General features: G+C 36.6%; 1 protein-coding gene and 2 pseudogenes across 1 annotated transcript; 2 read left to right on the top strand and 1 right to left on the bottom strand.

The window, feature by feature from the left end:
* The first annotated feature begins 6722 nt into the window (after positions 1 to 6722).
* Positions 6723 to 16271, top strand: LOC146138017 (uncharacterized). The gene is made up of 13 exons (XM_083393876.1): positions 6723 to 6906; positions 6972 to 7137; positions 7324 to 7893; positions 8044 to 8090; positions 8224 to 8352; positions 9053 to 9170; positions 9651 to 9795; positions 9893 to 10087; positions 10278 to 10430; positions 10728 to 10826; positions 11323 to 11468; positions 14351 to 14479; positions 15255 to 16271. Exons 1-13 carry the CDS (start codon positions 6747 to 6749, stop codon positions 15370 to 15372), a joined length of 2175 nt encoding a protein of 724 aa, XP_083250002.1. The 5' UTR covers positions 6723 to 6746; the 3' UTR covers positions 15373 to 16271.
* An 863-nt stretch (positions 16272 to 17134) lies between these two features.
* LOC146138016 (dynein light chain LC6, flagellar outer arm pseudogene) lies at positions 17135 to 17685 on the top strand (annotated as a pseudogene).
* A 7033-nt stretch (positions 17686 to 24718) lies between these two features.
* LOC146138015 (uncharacterized) lies at positions 24719 to 26323 on the bottom strand (annotated as a pseudogene).
* Positions 26324 to 27134: the final 811 nt, after the last annotated feature.

Genomic DNA, 27134 nt, shown 5'->3' with positions numbered 1-27134 from the left:
TGATATTAAACGCTTTTTACAATCAGTCATCGAGCGATTGTACAGTAATTGAACTCCTACGTATATATGGATTAGAAGCCGCTCAAGATGGTCTTGTGCCAGAGCTGCAGGTATTGATGCTAAAACCTTTTCAGATCGAAAGTTGCATTGGGCTATTCTTCGTTGAGACTGGTCAATACATAGTTTTAAAAACGCAAACCCGCATTTCCTCATAATCTTCCTTCCACTTGGCGAATTGTCAGGCGATTTAAATTGCAAAGAGCGAGGCAAGACATTCTCTTTGATGCACCCATGGTTAAAATGCAGGTGCACCATGTGCCTCGTAATCGAGTGTCTATTGGCAACGTACTTCCTTATTATTGAAAGAACGCCGGGTCCATATAGACCTTTAAATTCAATATATAAACTGTTGCTACCAGGCATGGTAATATAAATCAAAAACAGCTCCTCTGGTAATTGTAATTGTTAACCAACGTTTCGGCAACTTATACAAGCCGCCTTCGTCAGGGTGAATTTCGTTAATAAAGTAAAATCAAGTTTCGTTTTACTCTCTTTACACCCCACAGAATAACCACTCAGGCCATCCATAAAAGCTCCTCAAAGTCTTCAAGTCTGACGGTGGCTGCAGCAATAAGCACTCCAGTAAACTTTGTCGTTCACAGTACCGAAGCAAGGAAATCCAACACCAAAACATCGTTATGCGAAAACGATGGCGTTAATAAAGAAAGCAGCAGACCGTTAATTCGGAGACCATTACAGAGGGTCAGACCACATCGAAAAAGTGGTCAACTTTCGGAATTTCCTCCGAAGCCTTGTCAAAATGGGACAATACCACCTAAAGTTGACCAAAAGTCGCCGAAACCATGTCCATCTGTAATCCGACGCCCAATTGTCGCTGCAATGACAAATAATGAACAAAAGTTAGAAACGAAAGGACGCAGCGTTGCTGAACCTGACTTAGCACAACTAAGAGCGCCACAGCCGCCAAACCAGAACACGAATACATCAACAGCACGTAAAACAAGGATTCTTAACGGGAAGTCACCACAAAAACACAACTCAGAGAACGAAGCTCGGATTGCAAAGGGTGTGTTTTCATCAACAGATATGCCTGAAAAAATTTACGCCGCTCGCCCGCCAGAGAAAGGCAATAGTACATCAGCACGAATTATAAGACAAAAAAGCAAGTCACTATCGGTGCGCACGTGTGACAAGGAGGTCAAATGTCGAGGACTTTAACTCACAGTGGAAAACTTCTTGCCTCAAACGCCAAAGAAAATCATAACACTGGAAACATCTCGCACAGCAAGATTAAAAGACAAAATAGCAAGCAAGCATCTAACGGTGACAAATGTCAACCAACGTCAACTTATGATGGAAAACTTCTCGCTTCAAATGCCGAAGCTCACAACATTCAAAATATTCCGCGCAGCAAGTTCGGTCACGACAAAAGCCAAGGGGATCAGCAAGTAAAGGGTGTGAACACGCCAGAAGAAGTCCAAATTAAACTAGAGCCACCGCAAGCCGGGATGTCCCCCGGAGTGAGAAGGGCCTTCGAGGTCGGTTCGCGACGATTCGGCAAAATTCTGCGTCAAAGAATCCTGAATAAAGGCGAACCGAAGTCGATAGAGCAGACTTGAGGCCCGTGCGTCCGGAGGGAACGAAGCCGACAAACTCCGCAAAACTCGTGTGGTCGAATCGAGCGAAACAAGAAGGCGACCCGAGCTAAAAGAAGAGAAGGCTAGCGTCGAGGCTGTGAAAGGCAAGCCGCACGCTGACCCAAAGCACAGGAGGTCGGCCATCTTGCAGCGAAGATCCAACTGACGTCATACTACTGTTTTTTTTCCTTTTTATCAACTTAAGGAAGAAGAACAACTTGTATTCGTTATCTGAACAAACCACTTGATGGATTGGCCAGATAACATTTAAACCTCGCGCTTATGCAATATTTACCGCCCTTTTCCTATTGTTCTATTTTATTTTTGTGCCATTTCGTTTTCTTTTTTTTTGGTTTACAATGACGTATTACTTTTGAATGACGTATTTCTTAGGTGTATCTTATTTTTCCAAAACAAACAAAAATTATTTGTTTCTAATTTGTGCGGTTCATTTCCAGGATGGCGGCTATGTACACAGAGACCCCTTAGGGCAGGGGCGTGCAACCTGCGGCCCGCGGGCCAAATGCGGAACCAAAATATGTGGCCCGCGGTGTGCTTTGTTTTTTGGCCCGCACAACTCAACTTTCAGGTGTTAAAATATTGAAACTTCCTGACTGTTCCTTAGTCTAGGTAGCCTTATATAGCATGTCAATTTTTACTTTATTAGAATTAGAATAGAATGTGACCTGCTAACAAAATAAAACTACAAAATGTGTTTTGGATGGCGTTGCGGAAAGTGTACAACTTTGTGTGAAAGTGAATTGCACTGAGCGCTGCATTTTTTTGTTGAAATGCTTTCGAATAGCTACTTATGGCCATGTAAAGAAATCATATTAAAAATGTCCGTTTAATCATGTTCGCTCATTTAAAATGTAATTGTTTTATATTCAATTTCAATGTTCATGTGAGTTAAAAAAAAGAAACAATTTCTCTCTGCGCAGCTAAAAAAGTAGTTTTTTACCGGGAACATCTTGATCTAAATAAGTTTCCACAGCTGAGGAAATTTGTCGCTTTTAACGTACGTGTGTAAGTGTAAGCAATTTTTTTGTGGTAGTCACTAACACAGTGGTAGGCCAACTGTGGACCGCGAGTTATTTTTTAATAGCTTGGTGTTATAATGTACCGTAGTTGTTGGCCGCATGATAGCCGTACATTCATTCCACTTTTTTTAACAATTGGTGTGGCATATAATGTTTTAAATTGGCTCAGCTTGGAAAGACCACGTGCCAAATGTGGTCTTGTGAGCCTGTAAAACTATATTTTTTGCCAACTTTAACTCTATGTAAACGCAAATTTTCCGCGCTTCGCGCGTATATTCTTTTTTTATATAATGTTTTATATTATAGCCTGAATGCGCCACTGTTTTCATAGTGGTTTTACGTAGTGGGCCTTTAAGTAGCTAGCTCTGAAAAGACTACTTTGGGCCGCAACAAAAAGTTTGCCGACCACTGCACTAACAGGTAGACGACGAGATATGCAAGTGGCCCGTGGTCTAATCCCAATACACATATTTGGCCCGGCAGTATGAAAGGTTGCACGACCCTGCCTTATGGTATTCGAATAGTTACACACTTGCTTAAACAAACAAAATATTTTGTTGCTTTAAAAGTAGAAGGTGACTGAATTACAAAAACAAAAAAAATATTTATATGGCGCTTTTAATAAAATCTAAAATTTACATTGCCAAAACAGACACACGTTAAAATAATTACCTACCTTCAAAATCATAATTTGTAATATCAAAACACTACCACAACTATGTACGGCCAGCGTGCGCTAAGCTCATAAAGTCACTCTGAAAGAAATCCTTTAACGTGCGTACCAATACTGGCCTTTCAAAAAGTGAGTTTTAGAGTGCTCAGGAAGTGGTGGCCAACACGCTGCTCTTTGTCCAGTTTAATGCGGTTCTTAAGCTTAGCGTATGTTGTTTTCAGGAACAATGTTTCAATTTTTGTTAAGTTAACGTTTATTGCCGACTCGAATCAGATTCTATGCATTTTTGGTACAGTAAAAATATTTTAGAAACTTCGACAGTAGCTTGGGCCTTGATCCCTATATGGTGGCACCTTTTTCCGCAGAAGCCCAATTGCTGTCTTTGCAGTAAGCAACTTCACCTTGTTAGCGAAATATGAAAGCAAATCATTTCATCCTGTACGAGTGTACGGTATACTGTTACGACAGCTACAGTTCCAATAAAGTTTTTGTCTGGAGTCGGGATACCAAAATTTCTGCAACTTGTTTGAGCAGTTGAGATCCCAGATGTGATCACTCAGTTCATCTTTGTTTAAAGATCTCTTGAGTAGCTAAACTACTTGTAAACACTTCCACGGCGGCCGCTCAGCTTAATTGCCATGCAGTGTTGTAATGACTTACTTGTAATGACTAGTCATTGACTTGACTTGAGTGCACTTAATTCTCTAGCTGTTTTTAAATGACTTGACTTGACTTAAAAGTCATTTGGACAAAATTACTTGACTTGACTAAAGTCTTTCGGAAAAAATGAGTTGACTTGACTTGAGTCTTTTGGGCAATTGACTTGGGTTGAAATGAAGTGTTTTCTGTAAGTTTTTTTAATAAAATTGAGCTATTTATCCGAATTTTTGCACATAAAACAATTTGCTTGCTATAATGATGCGTTTTTCTTATTTTTTAGTTCAGGTAGGCTCATAATCGCACGAGTTTAAAAATTCCAATAGTTTAACGATGACGTTACAAAATTACGTCTAAACGTAATGTTACAAAGTTACGTCATGCGTGACGTCAAAAAGTTAGGTGAAAACGTGGCGTCACACAATCAGTTTATAACTTGGTAAAGTTTTAGGCGGAGGGCTGTTAGTTTCTAATAATAACTATACGTCACAAAAAATTTATATGCGTGCAGTTTGTAAATTGCCTTTATTTCGTTTCGTTTTTTAAATGCGATGAAACGCACATAGTCGTTGAAGAAATACGATTTTATTAAAAATCCTATGGGCTTAAGAGTTGGGAAGGTGCAAAGATAAAAAAAAGTCCGTATTATTACATCACTCTATTGGGCGTTCATCGCTGTCAGTTTAGGTTTAGGCCTACGCTACTGTCGAATTTCTAAAATCTATTAACATAATTTTACGGTACCAAAAATGCATAGATTCTGATTCGAGCCGGCAATAAACATTAACTTAACAAAAATTGAAACATTGTTCCTGAAAACAACATACGCTAACCTTAAGAACCGCATTAAACTGGACGAAGAGCAGCGTGTTGGCCACCACTTCCTGAGCGGTAAGCGTATTTTTTATTAGTAGGCTACCTTGTTATACTGTTTAATATTTATTCCGCATTAAATGACAACCATGTTTCAAATTAGGTTAAGTTATCAAGGCTAAGTTAATATGTTAACCTTAGAATAGCTACATTAATCTAAGGCCGTTTAAAGCAGCGAACAAATGGTAAAATAGGAGCGTTTCTGACTCGCCAGTGTCTCAACGACAGGGGCACATCCAGGAAAACCAAATCTTTATTTCAGGGATGAAATCACAAGTGTCATTGGACGCTCGCCGCTGCACCGTGCGTTCGGTCTGAAACGATTATTTTGTTAAAGGGATGAAACGTACTATAATAATATTCGCGTCAAGAAACGTAAAATTCGCGTGAAGGAAACTTTATTTTGCAAAATAGCTTATTGAAATGGGCAAAAAATATATTTGGGGGATCTGGCATGTAAAAAAAACAACTGTTAACAACCGATTCGGGTTTGGTTTTAAAATGTGCTTCTGCTTGCCAGGATAAAATTATACAAATTACTATCGCTTGTCTCCTAAGAAACTGGTAAACAAGTTTATTTATTTTTTTAATACTATTCGGATTTTAAAACAAATCCGTAAAAACGTAATCATTCAAATAGTAGAAAATATTGTTAGCTTTCAGCACAATATTTTTGGTAATGTATGGTTTAGCTAATAGAAAACAGTAACCATGTCCATTTATTAATAAGCCAACGCACTCTCAATTTTAGTGACAGCAGGAGAGTCAGACTGCATTCTGTGGCGCTGGTCTAGAATCCTACCACAACGAAACACCATTTGGGTTAGGGTGCGGGTTAGCGTTTGGGTTAAGGTGGGTCAAGTATTATTATTAAACAAAGAATATAATAATACTTGACCCACCCACACCCGAACGCTAACCCGCATCCTAATTCAAATTTTGTGCGTTGATTTTAGAACTGTGGTAGGATTCTAGACCAGCGCCCATTCTGTGAATATACACTTAATATTTTGGGGCTGGTGGAAATTCCCATCAGTTTTTTTACAGTAACGATATTAGTTAAAATTTGAATAAAAAATATTGTCAAAAATCAAATTGTAAGAAGTAAATAAATATGGGAAAATAAATACAATATTAGTACTTGACCCGCACAAGAACCCAAACTCACTTGACTCCTTAACCCAAATAATTTTAGCAATATAAACCTAGGACGAAAATGTTGTAGAATGCCAAGATTTTTAAGGAGTTTTGGGGTACACCTAAAAAAATGGAAAACATCTAAACTCATATTTGAACTGTGGTTGGGTTTGATTAAGACTTGATTTTAAGATCTCAGGTGTGCATCAAAGCTAAATGGCAAACCAAACGCTTGAAAATTTAGCGCTCGGAAAAAATAGTGCCATGAACTGCAGACTAGCAACAGAGAAAATATTTTTGACAACAAAATCTGTTATATGGATTCTTTTATTTTTCAATATTGCAAAATGTTTTTAGAACAATGGTATTAAAAAAATTTATATGTCCTAAAAGCAATTGTGAAGCTTTTATTCCAGTAATTTTAAAAATGAAAGAAAACATAAAACTATCAATGCACCTTAACCAAATAAACTAGAGATGTTTATTGTAATATTCTTTAGATCCCGACTGCATTCCATAATTTGTGGTCACTAAAGATTCACCCAAATGATATTTTTCTGAAATCTTACCGCAAAGTTCTGCCCATCACAGGCAGGGTTTTAGGCAAGCATTCCACACCAAATGTTTTTGGTTGAAGCAATTGGGCTTTAGATTCAAACCTTGTTTGTGCCTTATAGACAGAAAAAATAAAACAAATAATTTTATAAGATGACTGCAGTTCCAGTTAGAAGGAATCGCACCAAAGACACTTTTCAACATGAGCTTGATAAAGAAATAGCCAAAAGAAAGAGTGCTGGTCTTGCAACTGGTTTCTCCAGTGATGAACAAAATTATGAAGATGACTTTGAGGATGATTTTGAAGAAGAAGGTTTTATATAGTTAAATTTTTTTAACATGAGATTTATGTTATTTGCAGTTACTTTTTACTTTCAGAAAAGCCTGTTTCCAAAAAAACAAGCAAGTTTTCAGCGACAAATAACAGGAAGAAACATAGTCAGGCGAATACCTGGAAAATGCCTTCATACCTGGAAAGCGATGATGATAGTAGTGATGATGGTACAAGATTTCTTAAAACATCATCACATACTTCATTTGATAGGTATTTAGTTATATATATTTTATGTATATATAATTGTATTTAAGTGTTTTCACTTTTACATATAGTTTTTATTTCACAAATAAAAATATAAGTTATTTATCTATTCTCCGCAAGTTTACACCAACAAATGTAACTTTGCGTTTAAATAATCTGACATAATTTCAGTTATGATAAATACGTGTTTAGAGCAACAACTGTTAAAAGCCCCAAATCAATAAAGAGACAAAGTGCCATTGGGGAAGCAAAACATGATGACAATCCACTTTTATCTTTGTTATCTGAGCATGGAATAAAACCTAAAAACAGTCCAGGTGATTCCTTTACACCTGATCCTGTTCGATCAGCTTCCCCATCCATAACAAAATCAAACTCAGCGTTGTATCACAACAAACTTCATTCTGGAAATTCATTAAACCATCTTGTTTCTCCTAATGAATTCCAAGGCAAAAAGGAAGTTGATTCAATTGGAAGCTTCAGGAATGCAGACAAAATGTTCACCAAAAATTCTTCCGAATATAACTCCCCAGACTTCAGTAGGTCTAAACAATCTTCTACAAAAACCTCTGCAAACATTGACAAACAGACAAAAAGCAACAAAGGTTATGAAAAAAATGATTCTCGGTCAATAATTGATTATTTGCTAGAAGAGGACAAACCCAAGGAACCTATTCCTGCTCCACGGAAAAAAGAAACTAAGGAAAGAGAAAGATCCAGATCAAATAGTGGAAGTAGACCTGGAAGTGCTAAGTCAAAAAGGTAAAACATTTAGCAAAATACATATAACATTATAAAGTGTTTTTTATGCTGGTGATTTTATATATAAATTTTTCAAATGACATATATTTTACAAAATCTGGACGAAATTTAGCGCCTGTCCACTATAATACCTTATACTTTGGTTTCCAGAGAAAAATCTCCATCATTGCAATTCTCATCAACACAAAAGGATAATGGTAAGATTGCTTTTAGTTTCTGTTGCACATTATATTTCATGTTATAATATTAACATTTTCTTTATATCTTTAAAAATACATATTGAATATGTTGGAGACTTCGTTGTAAAACTATTTTATTGCTTGATTTTAGGATCACTTCTTGGGTCTTTACCAGCTCTATCTGTTTCAAACTGTACACAAAAAACAATTAATGGTAACAATATAAGCCATGATGATGTTGGCAGGTTAACTCCTGATCAAATGACTAATTTGAAGAAAGGTATATGTTACACATGTGACATGTGTATGCATATACATGGATTGTTTTATTCAAACTGTTTCATATTTCAGATTTTGCACTACCTCATATTATTTTATCAATAAAATAAACCATTGCACAGTTAGTAACTAAAGTTGTTATAACTAGCTTGTTTGTTGCTTAACAAAAAAACTACCATTATACACATATATTTGTTCACATTTCCTGATTACCACACAGTTTAATTAACTTCTTGCTGACAAACAAGTGTTAATGTCGCCATAGACGATGTGCAGTTTACATATTCGCATGTAGAATTATTAACCATAACACCTACCGAAATTAAAATGACAAAAATTCTTATTGATGTGCTTGTTAGGAATTGAAACATTTTTTGCATTTGCTTTGAGATGTTGTCAAGTTTCTTCAACAAACTTAGTTTAAAAGTTTACAATTTGGATTATTACGTTGTCTTATCAGAACAAACAACTACATTTTAGGAATTTGTAGCATCATACAGAACGCCCAAGTTTCTAAATTATAGAAAACAGGTTGACATTTGCCTATTTAAAACTTAGTTGTTGCATATTTTACCAGGATACATTTGTTATAGGCATCGTTACCAATATGAAAAAAAAATCTTGAAAGCCTAGTAAGGAACCAAATAGGTGTTACCTATGAAACACATTACAGGGCTTTATATAAATTATTTTACTTTTAGGAAGTCAACTGGAAAATACCACATCTGATGATTTGCTTGCATTATTTGAGCAGGCCAACATTGAGCCAGTCCCAACCAATCAACAAGTAAAGCCTATTTCTGAAGATCAGAATATTAAGTAGGACATTACGAAAAAAATTAATATTTTACAAGATAATAATATATGAAGGAAATATAATAATAAGAAAAATTATTGTTGAATACTAGTGATGATGACCTCTCAACATGTATGTGTGCAGTAGTTCCCTTTTTAATCTCTTTTTACATTAATAATTGCCAAATATAGCTTTACCCCAAAAGTTTTTACTGTAATTTTTCACAGGTTTAAAATAGTAAAGTGTATGCATCACTCTGTAATGAAAAGTTTTATAATATTTAAAACAAAATAATTTGTGCATATTTTATACCTATTGGCTTGCCTAGCCTTGGTTCTTTATTGTGTGCGATACAGTAATATTTCATGCCACTGTATACTCTGAAGTTCAAACATTTAACCCAAACAGCAAGTAATCAATAATTTTATTTTTTGTTTTACTATTAAATAATTTTATCCAATAGTGCTTTTATTTTAGTTGTAATATTAATTGTTTTTTGTCAGGTCTCCTGTAGAAGAAGTTGTTGAAAAAACAAATCAGCAACAACATTCCAATGATCCAAAGCAAAGGTCTTCTAAACTATTGTCAGACAATGTGATTGAAAATGTTGCATTGCACAATCAAGAAAACGAATTCTACAAAGATATGGTAAGTAAGCATATTTTTGGCACATATGTTTTACTTCAATGGAGATTTAGTCTAAATGGATTTTTTTGTAAAATAACATTTGTATATTTTGGAAAAGAACGATATTACAAAGGAATCCAAAACTCCGTCGGTAAAACATAAAAGGCAAAAAACTCACCTTCCCAAGCCATCAAAGGATTACCATGGTCTGGGGTCCTTGACTGCTTTAAAACAACTGCAGTCAAATTCAACGAATACGGAACAAAATGACAATCTGAACTCTACAACAGACATTAGAAATGCTGTTTATTTGGTTTGTGAAAATATAAATATAGGTGTTATATATATTTATTTGTATGTACATTTTAAATTTATAGTGCTAAAAATTATGTTAAGCTGCTACCCATTGTTAGCAATACCGTCTGTTTTAAAAAAATACAACTTTTTTACCACATGTGTATTTTTAATTTCATATTAACTAACAATTTAAAAATAAAATACAGAGTTGGCTAAATGAAAGGGAAAAGCAGCGCAAAATCAAAACGAAAAATCAGAAACTTCAATTAAAAGAAAAAGAAGAGAAGAAACAACAGGAATTAAAGGAAAGCAAACTGGAGAACGAAAGTGCCCGGGATGCTTGGGAGAAACAAAAAGAGGTAAGACAAATTTGCAAAGTAACTCTATAAAGCTTACTGCCTTTTACAGATTCTGGCAACTTTCATGATGTCAGTGTACAATTTTACCGTGACTAGTTGGGTTGTGACATAGGTGGAAGAAAATATAAAGTCTTGGATTTGGAATATTGTTATAGGTTTTGCTGAAGTTGGGACACTAACTGACCTGTAATTGATGTAATGTTATACAGTTTTTCTTAAAATTCAAATACCGCTGGTATTGGTAAACAACTTGTAATATATTAGGATGTAAAATTTATTTTATGTTTTAAAATACAGGTAATTATAAAAGAAAATTTGAAAAATAAGAGAAAAAGCGAAAGAAAAGAAAGGGAGGAAAAACTACGAAAGGAGGAAGAAAAATGGAAATCTCAGAGGGTAAATAAATTAACCTGTTTATCGTTTAGTTGCAATATAGCGTTTTATTGTTGAATCTTGACATGACTTGTTTGTTTTAAACATTGGGAGAAATATTAATTATGTTTTGAAAAAATTCTAAATAAGTCGTATTTATGTATTCAACAATAAAATGTTTAATGTCACCTAATTTTTTTTTCTCTGGCATACCCTGCGAACTGCAGAGAATAACAGACGCCCGGTAATGGCCCACATGCAATATCAGCGGTACAATTTTGCCCTTGTGGTTCTTAGCTTACTAGTTTTCATTTTTATTGCAAGGCGAAATTTGAGTACATGTAATCATCACAAGCAAAACATCTTTCATAACCCCTGAGTTGTAGAAGTGGTTTCATGCCATTTAAAAAATATTAGTTGGCATATTTAGATCTAATGTTTTTTTTATATATATGGTGTCTTGCAAAAGCTTGAAATGCGCAATATAAATAGGAATATATATATCTATATTTTTAAATAGAAATGCGATGTAGTTCGCAAAAAGGCGTTAGAAGAAGCGAAAGAGAAACATAAGCAAGAATTAAAAAAGAAACGAGAAGATGAACAAATTGAAAAAGAAAAGGAAAAATTAAAAAAACAGGAAAGCAAAAAAGCAGTGGATGAATGGTTTGTACTGCAATTGCCGTGTGTTTAGTAGAGAAATAGCATTGTTAAATTGATTTGTTTATTTGAATTTAAATTGAAAGCAGTGGCGTATCCAGGGGGGGTTCAGGGTACGCCCCCTCCTTCTTGTAAATAATATTTAAATCACTGTCCGAAGCGAAAATGTTTTTAATGCTATTTCGCCACGCGTCTTAAGCTAATGCGAAAACAATAATAAACTCAAAACGCCGTTTTTCGTCTCTTGTTTGCACAATGTACAAGGGTCGACCGTAAACCTAACTTATTTTTATTTTTCGTTATTCGTTTAGGTCGGCTAAAAGTCAAACCTTTTTTTTCTTTAGGTCGGCTAAAATGTCTAGTTATTTTTATGTAATTAGTTGTAAAATTCACGAGAAACGCCTAGTTGTAATTTAGTCAAACTAGGCGCTTCTTAACCCATGACTCGTGTTATATATGTTCACCTAGCAATATTAGAGAAACAAGTGGTGCAGTAGACTGCCCCGTGACCGTAATATAAACAGGATAACAAATAGAAAAGCTGTAGTAGTAACGAATATAAAAGTTCGTTGCCCGATACCGATAAATCTGTCTGTTTCAATATTAAATTCATTGCTTAAAGTTTCCGCCATTCGAGAAACAGCCAAACTTATGCTGTTTTTGAAAAAAAAAAATCAACAGTAAAACGGATATACTTTATACCTTAACCAATTACAGCAGTTTGATAAATTAGTACTTCCAATAAAGATAACGCTAAATCGCAATATATACTCATAAATCTATCGAATATTCAATTATGACAACTAAAGATTAAAAGGCTTATGATCAAAGTGCTGTCATGTATTTTTAGATTTTTTCAAAGTAAATATCTGACTTTCTGTTGAAATATGTTGTACGGCAGGGGTCGGCAACCCCTGGCACGCGTGCCAAAAGTGGCACGCAAGATGATTTTTCCGGGCACGCCAAATGATTTTACGCGCACGTTATATCACCTTAAGATAGTGCAACCATTACACCAATACCAGATCATTAGCTTTATTATTACATCACTAACACTAGTGCCAACTAATTGTTTGCACACATTTCCAGTTCGTGTCACAATTTAGTGTCTTAACTGTTTTATTTAACATGTTTTTGGTGGTCGTTAAACTTGTTGGTAACGACTAACCGTTCGTATTACGCCACAAAGGCCTAAAATTGGCGTGATGTTTACTGCGTTAAAGCTGGGCATTCTACACTAAAATAAAGCACGTGTGTTTTTGTGCGACTAAGAAATCAAAATAAAATCTAAACTGATAGTTAACACCTCTAGGTATCGGCTGAAAAGCGTCGAAGTATATTCCAAAATAGCGGGCACAGTATTGTGTTAGTGACAGTTCGTTTTCTTTCAGCAGGTTTAGGATGTTTTTATACAATTTAACTTATGAAATTAGGTTGATTGGCGTTCCCCAAGATGCGTAAATTAAATGTCAGATCATTTGTGAAAGGTGGAATAGCAAATGGTGGCATATTTTCCATTAACCCTATGAGTGGATTGCCATACTTATTTTAGTTACGTAAATCGGTGAAATACAGGCTGTAGAGCAGGGTCGGCAACCTACGGCCCGCGGGACAGATGTAATTCATTCGGCCCGTCGCCTCTTTAACAATTTGACCTCTTTGACACGAGTCTATTTCACATACTTTTTGACTATTATAACTACGTAATTGCGAAATATTTTGAATGTCCATTATACGTCCGGTTTGCTTACGTTTTGATGCTGCATTTTCAACTAGATCAGCGATTCTTTACCGTTGCGCCGTGAAAGGCTGCCAAGTGCATAGCGCAAAATGGGAAAAAGTTTAAAAAAATATTGTATATATAATCTTTTTACTTAGTAATAAAAACTTGCAAAAAAATTAAAAGAAATATCGGTATAGCAAAAAATCGCGATCGCTTCGCTCGCCAGATGCCCCTTTCTTTAAATAGTTAATAAACACTGAACTAGATTAACTTTAAATGTTATCGCGTTCCCTAAAAGTAATTTTATTACACTTTTCATTCGCTTTGCCTCAACACTTTACTGCCTCTGTAAATGTAATTAAACACCTTTTGAAGTGCAAACAATATCCGAGGCCCACCTGATTCAGAGTTGTTCTTACATTTTAGCAACACAATTCTTAGTCATCATTTTGTGCGGCCCGCAGGAAACTTTTTAAGTTTGGTTTTGGCCCGCGACTAGAAAAAGGTTGCCGACCCCTGCTGTAGAGTGTAGAGTCTGAGCCGGACTCTGGACTCGATGAAATTGCACATTTTGCCGGAGTCGGACTCGGGTTGTTTTCAACCGACTCCGGAGCCCTGGTTGCCAGTGCAAAACCAAACATAAAAAGTGTTTGGCACGCGAGTTGCTGTTGTTTTGAAATTATTCATAAACTGGCACACGGCATACGAAAGGTTGCCTACCCCTGTTGTACGGCGATATCAGGGGAGAATTTTTCCTCTTGACTATACATGCTTTTGTTAACTACATAAAAACATGTCTGCTACGCACGGCTTCCCCCTATTCAACTACTTACGACTTTCAGCTGCCAAATGTTATTATGCCAAAAAGTCCACCACAAAAAAAGAAAATACAGAGCTTTATGTAAAAAATAAATTTACGCTATTTCAATAAGGTTAGTACGTTGCCCTTCTATTGTACAAAATTGTAATATTTCCATTACCAATGTGCACTGGTAGATGCACTCAATTTGCCGACAAACTGACTTGTAATATTTGGATTGTCTAAATTTTTTTTTTTTACATTTTGTCCTATTATTTTGTCTCAGTTTGCGGAGTTTTATTTAAACTAATAAAATGTAATATTAATTACTGTGCAAGGTTAATTTAGAAATATCTACTTACGTAGGATGGACAAACGAAGCAAACAATGGGTTAAAGATAAAAAAGAAAAGGAAAGAGAAAAGCGGAAAAAAGAAAGAGAACTAAAAGAGGAAAAGAAAATGGAGAGCGACGAAGCTCAGGAGAAGTATCAAAAGTAATACTACTATTTTACGTGGTTTACTTTACTACATGTCATACCCCAGCAAAATTAATGACCAAAATTTGCTTTGATCATAGTTTAACCGGGAACACACAATAAGACCTACAAAGTAACAATATCTAATTTAGAATAATCTATGATAGCATTAAGACCAACGACATACCAAAGCCAAGTACGCAGTAATAACCAAGCACGACCGAATAAGATCGAAATCGTCTGAATAAGACCTAAACATGTCGAAATAAGTTCGAAATTTGATAGAATAAAACCAAAATGTACAAAATAGCGCCTGAAACTGTAGTGAAGGGCTATAGACGAGGGCACACCTACCTGAAATCGGCCGTTTAGCTGTCGACGTTTGGGCGCCGTTGAGGCGCAGCTGGTATTTAACCGGATTGTTTGACGGGTAATGGGTAGAGTTGGAATTTTATTCTGGGAGTTAGTTATTAATTTGGGTAAGATTTATGGTTAGGTAAAAGGTTGTATGGGCTTTATTTTGGCCTGTTGTGTCTTATTTCAATGGGCTCAGGTCTTATTCCGATGTACATGTTATCACGACTATAAGCTATTAATCCTAATCTAATCTTATTTCGAACTGTGTTTTATCCCCACGTTTTTGCTGTTCTAATTTCGAGTCCGTTCAACCATGGTTGTTTTTTATTCGACGTATGTTGGTCATCAGCGCTGTGTGAAATATTATTGGTTGTTCAACCCTTTGTGGTTAAACTTCAGAGGCGAAATGATATCATCTGGTGTTCCTTTACGTCAGGTGGAGAGAGCGCAAAGAAGATCAACTTCGAGAGAGTCGCACGGACTTGAATTACTCGCAACTTGACGACCGACCTGTTTGGAGTCCAGCAAACAAAATTATCCCGAGAAGAAGGTGATACAACACATATGCTGATTAAACAAAAATGTTACATTTTAAAGCAATTATTGAATTCAATGCAAAGCAATTTACAATTGTGCTATTTTAGAGCAGTAACGTTCACCGTGTGCTTGTTTTGTGCACTTTCCCAGATGTATACCGCAATCGTTTTTTAATACTGCAAACCAGGGATGTCCTATACTATACTTGACATTTTATTCTGATACCAATAGCCGATATTTTCGGTAAAATGTATCGCGATCCGATACCAAATGACGTGATAACTTTATGCTCAAACAAGCAAATAGATGACATCGAAATGTAAGGCATTTGATCCAGGTAATTAAGCCAAAATTTGCTATGGTGTTAAGAAGTTTAATTACTACCAATTGCTAACCTATATTTTTTCAATAAATTTTTTTTTATTATTATCGGACATCCCTAACTGTAACAGTTTTATAGTGGAAATGTGTGTGAAATGCAAGGTTTTCTTTTCCTGTAGAATAGTCAAATTATAGCTCCGGCGTTTGATTTTTGAAAATAGATTATAATTCTATTGCTTACAAATGTTTTTGTTTACTGATATGTAGTTGTTTTTTATTTATATTATGGTCTTCATTATGTTGTGATATTACATTATATTTTTGCACCGCAATTTTATTTTTTATGTTTTACACGTGAATACCATGGAGACTGGTTTTCCGAAAAAAGCTACTTTATGTTATCACTAATTTTCTATACGAATTTTAAACTACATGGTAGTTAAGGGATTTAAAAATATATTGTCATATCTTAGTTCGATGCTGTCATGTGTATTTACAAACGTTACTTTGTAGAACGCATTTGTTGGTCCAGTTTCGTTTATTCTTTATTTCGTGCGTTGTGTCATTTACCTTAAAATAAACAAGATAGCTATCTTATAAATTTAATTTTCTCGTCTGGTTGTGTTTTTAACTGTATTTGTTTGAGCACTTTTCCAAGTCGTGTGTAACATTTCGTATAATGATATAACGTCACTTAAAACTGATAAATGCTGTATCCGTTGGAAGGCAACCATGAAATGTTCGTGGTTTTACTATAGCTAAACACGTACTGGTCGTACTGCGTTAAACAAACGTCTTAGGCATTTGAGAAAGTCAGTATTGCAGTCGAGACCGTGCACTTATTTGCCTTAGAGCATCACAACCCGCAACAAATATCGTAGAATCGATTGCCGGAGGCTGTTTTAGACTATTTAGGCGATTCTGTTCAAATGAGCACAATGAATTTTGTGACATTTAGCTTTAAACTCTAAATGCGCATACTGCACAGTGCGTTTCTATTTTAGCGCAGTGACGACGACATCCGCTTTGTCGTGACTGCTAGCCGCAGCTTTGCTATTCGCACTCTGCTGTACACTTAAACGTAGTTATGCAGTTTACGAACGTATGACAACTGAAAGGATTTAATGCAAATTAAGATATTTAAATCATTGAAATATAGTCTAATGCGACATTTATTTCGACATAAACTTGAAATTACTTCTAACGGCAAGAATGCAAGATAAATTATGACTTTTTTGTTTTTAATGTTGGTTTGTAAAGTAATGTACAAAGTATTCTACGCGCGGAACACTGATGGATATGTGGTTTGTTGGGAGACCAGCAGGGTATAGCCAATAATGTAGGCTATCTGTACAGCATAAATGTCTGTCACAGATATGCGAGTTTAGAGTCTATAACTTATATAATTTGGCCCATGACGGTTTAAAGAACTCCAGCTCATATTGATGTTCGTGTTATATTATATTTAATATGACAGTTCAATATATATCAAGGTATTGCATTTTGGGTAAAACACTCCTATAGAAAATGTCTTGTGAGAAGAAGACCGTTGTCAAAAATGTGGACATGGCTGAAGAAATGCAACAGGAAGCTATAGAGTGTGCACAACAAGCTCTTGAAAAATTTAACATTGAGAAAGACATAGCAGCCTATATCAAGAAGGACTTCGATAAGAAATACAACCCCACCTGGCACTGCATCTGTGGCAGAAACTTTGGCAGCTACGTTACACACGAAACGAAGCACTTTATATATTTCTACATAGGGCAAATTGCAGTTTTACTTTTCAAATCAGGATAAAGAAACGCGAAAAATACTTTTTGAACGTGATTGTTTGCCATTTTATTAACAAACGTTGAATTTGTTTTTCCACTAACGCAAAATAATGACATTTTTGCTTTGGCGCATTATCATCCTAATTTTCCTAACAGGGGTATTTGTAAATTTTCTATAGTTCTATCTATGTATTGCAAATAAACAGAACATTTGTTCCACTCATCAGACACTAACGTGCTTTATAATGTGTTTTTTCCTAAGACATAAGTTACTTAGATAAAGTTCATGGTTAGGCCTATATCATTGGCCGAAGAAAAAAAGTTTTAACAAGTAAAAATGTTTGAAGCTATATAAGCTTTCAAGTCTAGAGATCCACTACTGTTCGAAAAACACTACAAATAAGTCAAATTAATTATTAATACATTTAAAATATCAGTTGGAAGTTTATTACAACTTGAAATAAAACGAAAGAGATGTTGAATCTGAGAGTCAAAATTCACAATTTTGGATCCTTAGAGGGGGGCCTAGGCCATAGACCCCCCCGAAAATATGTTTTGAGTATTACAGTATAGTAGGCCTACCTACATAAATATAAAAAATGCTGTAGACTAATATTAACACAAAATCGAGAGTATACCGACACAAATCTAAATGCAATTTTGGCGAGAGTGCCAGATAAACGAAAAAATTGACGCGCTTTCAGAAAATAGTTTTTTTGCACATTTTGTAGCCTATGTCAGCTTGCAAGATAAAAAAATAGTTTCATATTCCCAAAATAGTTTTATATTTTTCTATGTAATCGGTGGTTACACTTTACGAAATTTAGTTTCTGCCAAAGCTATATTTTTAAAGGTAGTGCATTTTGGGGAACATTAAAACAATCTCTTACATGCTCATTGCATTATGAAAAATATTTTCCAATCAAAGATAAACGCAATGTATATTTTGTTTCAACTCCCGCGAACTTTTTACATGATTCCGTTACGACTTTTTTGGGCAATCACATTAATAAAAATCGTTTCTGTGAATCATTCTTTGTGCACAAGCGGCATCTTTCTGGCAGGGCTGCGGAGTCGGTTAAAAATGACCCGAGTCCGACTCCTGAGTCCCCAGTCCGACTCCGGTCAAATGTGCGATTTTGTCGAGTCCCGAGTCCGGCCCGGAGTCTACAGCCTGTATTCCGCCAATTCACGTAACTAAAATAACGTGGATATTCAGCAAATCCACTTATAGGGGTGTCGTATAATTCATTCACTCACAATACATGGTGGAAAATATTCCGCCATATAATATTCCACCTTATAATATTTCACCCAATTTCCATTTGGCGGCCATATCAGTTTTAAAATTTGGTACTGCGCATGCGCATGCCGGACTCGGGTAGTTTTACAATGTCTTACTCGAGTCCCGAGTCCGACTCCAGCACAAACAAGCCGACTCCTCGAGTCCCCGACTCCGCAGCTCTGCTTTCTTTAAATTTTTCTGTTCGCATTTTCAAGTGCTTGTTTACGTACTAGGCTACTTCTCGAATGCAGATTTTTGAGAATTCAGACATTTTTTGACGCCATCTACAGACTGTTTATGGTCCCCAGACAGCAATCCGGTTTGTCAGGGATGTGCGTTATCAAATAGTGATAACCATACCATGTACGCCAAATAGAAATTATGGTGTTACATCTTGATAAACAATTAAAACTTATTCAGTTTAGTATTGTCTAACGCTGCAAGATCCCCCCCCCCCCCCCCCACGTTACAACAACCCGGGAATGGATTTAAGATGCTTTATTGGGAGGCGGCATAACAACTTTAATACGACATTGGTAAACCACGCTATAAATCGAGTAAATTAAATCGAGTTAAATAAATTTAGCGAATTTATCTCGAGGGTTTAACTAATTTGGCGCGTAGAAAAAAACAAAAGCTAGTTTAAATAGTCGAACATTTTAATTTTAAAGCGAAAGGCGATTAAGCACATTTAAAAATCAAAGCGAACCGAAACACATGCTACCATAAAGTTAAACAAAATTAGCACGAGGCGAAAGTATATGAAGATTTAGTCTAAATTGGCCTGTAATTCAGTGTTGATGGTGATTATGGGTTATTAAACATATTTAACAAAACAAGGTAGGCTACATAATATTAGAGGCAAATGAAGAATACTATAGCAATTTAAGTATAGGCCTATACCTTTCTCGTATATTTTTTAATAAACTTCAATGTATTTTTTTGTTATCTGAAGTTGTTCAATTATAACAAGAACAGCACATGTAAGTATTTCATTGACTACTTTGCCCTTTTTAATGCATTTTCCAAATAAAAATCTAGGTAGAACTGTATTAGAAAAAACATGTGTAGCGAGCCACAACCCCCCCTAAATCATGGAAGGACTCACAACGCCCCCTGTAACTCTTTAACTCCCACAGGAGGGCGGTACCACCCACGTTGGGAACCACTGCTCTAGTCTAAGGTGCGCAACTGCGCAATTGCGCAACCACACCAGATAATTTACACAGTTGAATTTGCCTTATGTGCACTTACATCATACCTAAATTACAACAAAAAAAAAGCACAAATAGTTTAAGCACAATAGTTTTGAGCGTTTTGCATTGGTCATTTTTTTCTTTGATGTTGGCAGCTATATTTCTTTTTGGGTTTAGCGCGATTTTTTACCGGATTTTTGTGCAGCCATATACCAGCTGTTGAGTCAATGGCCGTCACAAGTGGCAAAATCATCTTAATAAATGCAAATAAGCAATTCTTGATTGTTGTTTCTTGATTGTGTGGTAAAGGCATCACATAAATAAAGGCATCGCGCGACCGCTTTGTTAACATACCATTGTATTTAAACTGTATTGCAGTTGCACACTTCTGTGTTCATCCGGGAACAGAAAGTGTCTTAATAATATTTTTTTTCATGACATTGCGCTTTGTGACGACTCGCCCCCATAAAAAAGCATTGATCTGTCCCGGAACACCGCTAACTCAGCCTTTCATGGTTACTTAATATTTTTTTTCATGGTTACACTTAATATTTGCTCAGTAGAAAATTTTCTTAGAGGGTACACTGGCCACTTATTTAGCAAGTTACAATTAGTAGACCCAGCAATAAAACTGAAATTAGAATAGCATGACGGTTGGTAGTTAAAAATGCAGTTTCGAAAAAAATAGGATCAAAGGGTCTAAATCGGAACAAGATCTAAACCCGTCGTAATAAGACCTAAACGGCCAGAATAAGGTCTTAAACCTTTGACCTGACCCCAAACACCACCCAAACTTCATCACTAAAGCCACTATAATAATATAACCCTAACCCCAATTATAACATCATACCCACTCCGGTCTCACACATGTGCAAACTATCCAGGGATAAAACAGCGGCGACCGAACGGCACCGTTAAAACAAGGGCGCCAAAATGTCGACGTAATATAGGTTTAAGCCACTTTAGTCATATTCCGAAAATTCAACCATATGCTAATATATATTTACAATCAACAGTTTGCAACCTCATAGTTGTGAAATTTGGAACTGCGCATGCTCACGTCTGACTCGGGACTCTGGTATAGTTTTACGTAGTCTTACTCAATTCCCGAGAAACGATGCCAAGTTGTAGTATCTGAACTTGTTCGATATTAGGGTAGGCCTAGTGGTATCGGTGCTTTTTTTTTATTAATAAAAAAGATAGCGAAGAAAACGAACAAGAAAAACAAATCAAAATAGTGAAGCTCTCAAGCAGCTAACAACCATTTACTTTTGTGTTTTGTCATACTTCCTCTTTTTAAAGCCGAATATCGCTCGGAAGTTCGCACAGAAGATTGGAACAGTAAAAAGCGTAACATAGTCGGGACAGTGTCGGCATATTTACATTGATAAATAACATATCGCGCGCATAAAAGGACACAATTCACAAATGTTTTGCACGGTTCGTTTTTGTGCACTCCAAAGAGTAATTGCTCGCGGGAAAAAACACACGATATTCGTAGTTTAGTACTTAATCACGCACTCACGTTTTCGCAGTATAGACACGTAACAGGACACAAATAAAACAAGTGGTACAGGGTTTCCGTGGCCTTTTTGCAAAAAGTACTTTGGTTAGATTCGGTTTTACCAAACGAATAAAGGGAGTCATTTGTAACAATTGCGCCCAAGTTAAACTTTATCTGAAAGCTTCTCAGTTTGTTTTAGATTGTTGAATTGTAGAGGTTGCGGTAAATTTTCTCCCATGGCAGACGTGCACTCCCGCAATTTAAGGTCCAGTGCCATTTTAATTGAGCTTTTGGAGGAAAGAGAATTGTTGTTTGTATTTTTTCGTAAACCGATTTGGTGGAGTTATACTGCTGGATAAATAATTTTAATGTTGGGGTTCTATACGAATGGGACGTTGTTGCGCTACCCGAATCCCATTCTTCTGGGGGACTCGATATTAATTTTATGAATTGGCCAAAATCTGTGTTGTTAGGTGTAAAGTTAAATTTATTTACTAATGTGTCATATTGTAAATACTCGCCGTTTCTATTCAACAAATCCTGGTGAAAAATTATATTGGAATCTATAAGTGATGGCATAAAAAAAACATTTGAGCGGAATTTTACTTTTTTGTTTAGCCAAAGCGGACGGCTGTTTGACTTTGGATCTAAAATTTCCAAGAGTTGTTTGCACGCCGTTATTGCGCAACGTAACGTTCGCATAGGACGTATACGCCTTGTGATTGCATTGTTTGTTCCTATGTTCCCATTAAGAAGCGCTTCTAATCTGTTACCTTGGATAAAGGGGCCTTCGATTTGTTTCCAATCAGCTTCCGCGTTTTCGTCAAGTAGTTTAGCGATCCATTTCGTATGTAAGGCTAACAAGTAATTATCTATATTGATCATTCTCGCCCCCCCATTTGCAATACTCGCACTCAAAGTCTCTCTTTTCACCCTCTCCCATTTGGACCCCCATAAGAATGTAAAGAGGATTCGTTTAACTTTTGAGATAAAGCATTTGGGTATATTAACCGGGACAACACTCATTTTAAAGGTTAAGATTGGAATCATGAGGGTCTTGATAACTGTTATTTTTCCGAGAAGAGAGAGACCCCTCGCGGACCAAATATTTGATACTATTTTAATTTTTTTCAGAAGTGGTGTGAAGTTTTTTTCAATTAGATCGGCGTCGTTACTCGAGCTAATGGGGATTTCAACGCCTAAGTATTTGATAGTACCTGATGCCCATAGAAGACCACTTTGTTCCATGGGTTTGTGACAGTTTTCACGATTTGTTCCGATAAAAAAGGCGTTTGATTTGGACATGTTGACCTTGCAGCCTGACATTTCGCCGAAGTCGTCGATAATCCGAAAGACTTCTGTAAAATCCTGATCACTACCCGATAGAAATATTGTAGTGTCGTCAGCAAATAGGGACACTTTAAATTCTTTGCCATTTATTGTGATGCCGTTTTGGCGGCCCTGTTTTAACGCAGCGACAAGGCATTCAATGCACAGGACAAATAAAGTTGGAGAGAGAGGGTCTCCCTGGCGTACGCCACGTTAAACGTTAAACGATTTTGATAAAAAGTTGTTGTTAACAATTACGCACGAAGGATTTTGGTAAAAACATTCGATCAATTTAATAATCTTGTCCCCGAACCCGAAAGCAGCTAAGGCTGTATATATGAAGTCCCAGTTTACCGTGTCAAAGGCCTTGAACATGTCTAAAGACAGTATCGCGCCAGGTATATCGTAATAGTCGGCGCAGTCAATGATATCGAACAAAAGACGAATATTAGTGCCTATGTATCGTTTTGGAATAAAACCATTTTACGCAGGCGAGATAATGTCGTTTAGCACCCCTCGGATCCTGGTGTTAACTACTTTTGAAGCAATTTTGTAGTCTATATTCAAAAGCGTTATCGGTCTAAAATTTCCCGGTTGAAGATGATCTTTATAAGCTTTTGGAAGTATAGTTACCACTGCTTCTGACTGAGAAGCTGATAGCCTACCTGTATTTATTGTATGTCGCCAAGCTGCCATATAGACGCATTTGATATTGTCCCAAAAGGTGATATAAAACTCTGCTGGAAAACCGTCTAGCCCAGGGGATTTATTTTTACCCATGTTGCAGAGAGCAGTGAAAAATTCCGCTTCTGTTGTTTCCGCTTCTAATAGTTTTGATTGTTCTGCCTTAATTTTTGGAAGATTTAGTGTTTTTAATTTTGAGGCGATTAAGGTTTTGTTCAATAGATCTCCGTTTTGTTTGTAGAGTTGCTTGTAAAAGTCAACTAGACCGTCCAAAATGTTGTTTTGGTCAGTTATTATTTCATCATCTACAAAAAGTCTGTTAATACCCTTTTTTTCGCAATGCCTTTTTTCCAAATTTAAAAAGTATTTTGTATTTTTCTCGCCCTCCTCTGCCCAGCGAGCCCTACTTCGCGTTATGGCGCTTTTAGTTTGGCGCAGCATTAGTTGGTCGAGTTCCGATTTAAGTTTGGACAATTTTTCGTGCAAGGGGCCTAATTCCGTTTAAGAGTTCTTTAAAATCTTGCGTCTCACCAATCAGTTTTTCCAAATCGATTTGCTTAATATTTAGCCTTCGTTTTAGTTCGGCCGCATATTTAATAGTTTCTCCCCGAACAACTGCTTTCAAGGCGTCCCATCTTACATGTGGGTAGGTTTCGCCTATATGGTTTTCTGCTTTATAATAAGTGATTACCTTTCTTATTTTATCCTTGTAACGCTGGTCATTTAATAATGATGTATTAAATTTCCAGTAGCCTCTACCGCGTGGTGCTGGGTTAATGTCAGCCCCTAGAGTTGCCATATTATGGTCGGACATTATACCGGGGACTATGTCTACGTTTTTAACGTTTTCGACGAGAGAACCGTCAATTAAAAAGAAATCTAAACGCGACGATGCCGCTGGTAGTTTCTGAAGCTTTGAGAACTTTTTAACGGTTGGAAATTTGTGGCGAAAAATATCTGTTAGTTTGTAATGTGTCATATATTGCAAAAGACTTTCTCTTGCTTTTCGGTTACGATGTTTTTCACTTCCATTTTGATCTGGGACATTGTCCAGAACTAGATTAAAGTCCCCTCCCATGATTATTGGGGCATCGGAAAAGCTGTCAAGTACGGCGAATAAATTGATGAAAAATTCTGGATCGTCCATATTCGGCGCGTAAACATTAACAATTACTATTGGGGTTGCATTTATTGTAATTTCAACCATTAAGTATCGACCTTCTTGGTCTACCCGTGTGCCTGAGACGGAATAGGATAAGTTTTTGTCGATTAGTATTGCCACCCATCTACTGCTTGAGGTACCGTGCGCCCAAAACGCTTCCCCTCCCCATTCCACACCCCATAACTTTTCGTGCTTAGCACTACCATGGGTTTCCTGCAAAAGGGCAACGTGACACTTTTTACGACGTAAAAAATTAAAAATCGATTTTCTTTTCATAGCAATGTTTAAACCTCGAACGTTGTGTGAAATAATATTTAAAGACATAAAAATAGTATTTAAACGCGTTCGATACCAATATCAATGTCCCACCCGTACTCCATGCCACAATCACATCTAAACGCTTTATTGGGACCCATAAGACAGGAATGCTTTATCCCGCAACTACAGTTGACTATCTTATACTTGCAATGGGTATTACTACACGCTTTACACATGGTAACCTTAGGTAGCGAGTTAACAGTAAAACAATTACAAACAACAGAGTACCTTTCGCACTGTATGCACTCAAGCACATCTTCCTTCGTCTTGTATTCTGGCTGGAGCTCATCGCAGCACGGCATACGTCTCAATGTCCCTTCGCATGAAGGATATTGACATGTTTCTTTACCCTCTTCGACCAAAAATAACTCGTCCGTGCAGCACTTCATTGCTACGGAATACTTGTTGGAACAACTCCAGCAAACGAAAGTTTTCGACTGAGCCGAAACCACAGCTTCAGCTTGGCAGCCAGGGCATGTCAGCGAAATTCTGGTCGCACATAGGCTAATAGATTTGCTGTTAGGAAGCTCGTCTGGGCTTCGTTGCAGCCTTTTCCTTGACCAGTTGTTGGTAAGCTTCGGTGTGCTTAACTTGATGTTGGCGTTGTTTTCAGAGTTGAAGTCCGGGGAGTTCTTATCAGCATCGTTTAGAATGCTGCTTACGGCTGTTGTAGAGTGTGGATTGTTATCAGCGTTGTTGACGCCAGCGCTAGATTGGGGGGCAACTGCGTTATCGTTTGTCTCTCCGTGTGCTTTGGCTTGCTTGTGCTCTTCTTGTCTTTTTACTAGCCGAGGAAAATCTTTTTGACGTTTGGGACAGTTTGCTTGTTTGTGACCTTTCTCGTCACAATACTTGCAAGTGAACACTTGCCCATGATATGTTACGTAAAATTCACAGTCCGCCATCCTAATATAACTTGGTAAAGGGTTTTCTTCCACGTCCGTTGAATTCATTGTCAAGATTCTCATTCCGGTTAGCAACCCAATCTTGTCCTTCCTGTGTGTCACCTTTTCAACTGTTCCATATTTTGCCGATATTTCCTCTGCTATGAGTTCACTGGGGAAAGGGATAGGCACCCAGCCAACTGCGATGTTAATCTTGTCATTTTCGTATAGTTAAACAAATTTCACTGATTCTGCTGCGCATACTGCTGCGCATAGCATTGTGTAAAGTTCCAAAACATTTTGTCTATTGGTGCAAGTTATGTCGACGTTTTGGCCTCGCATTTCTGCAATCCCAACTAATTTCTTCAGCGGATAGTCCATCCTTTTTATAAGATTCAGAATTTCGTCTCTTTTCAATAAATTAACTGTCTTCATACTTAAGCAATTCGGCCTCTTAAAGCTGGCCGCATTTTTATTCACTGCCTGAGCGTAACTTGCTCTGCTTGCCATTTTTCGCTCCGCACTCCACGAGCGCTAGACTTGGAAATGGGGTATCGGTGCTGATCACTGATCTCTATGAAACCTGGATAGCGCAACTAGTGGCACGCGTGAGCGGTTTTTGAAGCCAATTAGAAAGCTCTGACGCCATCTTGAAAGGTTTCAATAGTGCGTAAATTTTGCATTACGTCTTATGGGAGAGGTATCTTCAAATTGTCTCTGTGGCAATATTTGGTGATTATTTTACCGAATTTTAAGGGATTAGTGATGTATTGGTATGCTTGGTACTATATACAATACTAATAAAGCAGAATGACTTGATTTTAGCTCATGCTTATAGAAATATACTTCGTTTTTACTGGTACCAGAAAATATTTTTTTTTATTGCAACAAGGCAACGTCAAGTTAGGTAAAATCAACTTATATGATATACAAATCTTTGGAATGGCCTTTTTGATCAGTCTAGTTAATGTAGTTTTTATGTACATTTAACTATGCTGGTTGATAACGCTGTTCTGACAACAACATTTCTTAGCATTTATTTTCGTATAATAGTAACAGCAGCAGGTAGTAGTAAGGTTTAATTGAAGCTATATGCATAAGTAGAATCAGGTATTTTATTTAATTGCTTTTAATATCTCATGGATGTCCTGAATTAGTTGCTGTGTTTCATATGGTGTTTGTCTGTGTCATCCACTAAAAAACATTGGCCACCAGATGCCCAATCCATCACTAACTGGTGTTCAAATGGCAAAATGAAGGATATTATCACATTCCAGCGCATTTTTTGTTTATTGTCGTTACTCTGTTAGGAAAACATATT

This window comes from Ascidiella aspersa, chromosome 7 (assembly GCF_963924565.1).
Source record: "Ascidiella aspersa chromosome 7, kaAscAspe10.2, whole genome shotgun sequence".
Lineage (NCBI taxonomy): Eukaryota > Metazoa > Chordata > Ascidiacea > Phlebobranchia > Ascidiidae > Ascidiella > Ascidiella aspersa.
This window is presented reverse-complemented; position numbering and strand designations above follow the sequence as displayed.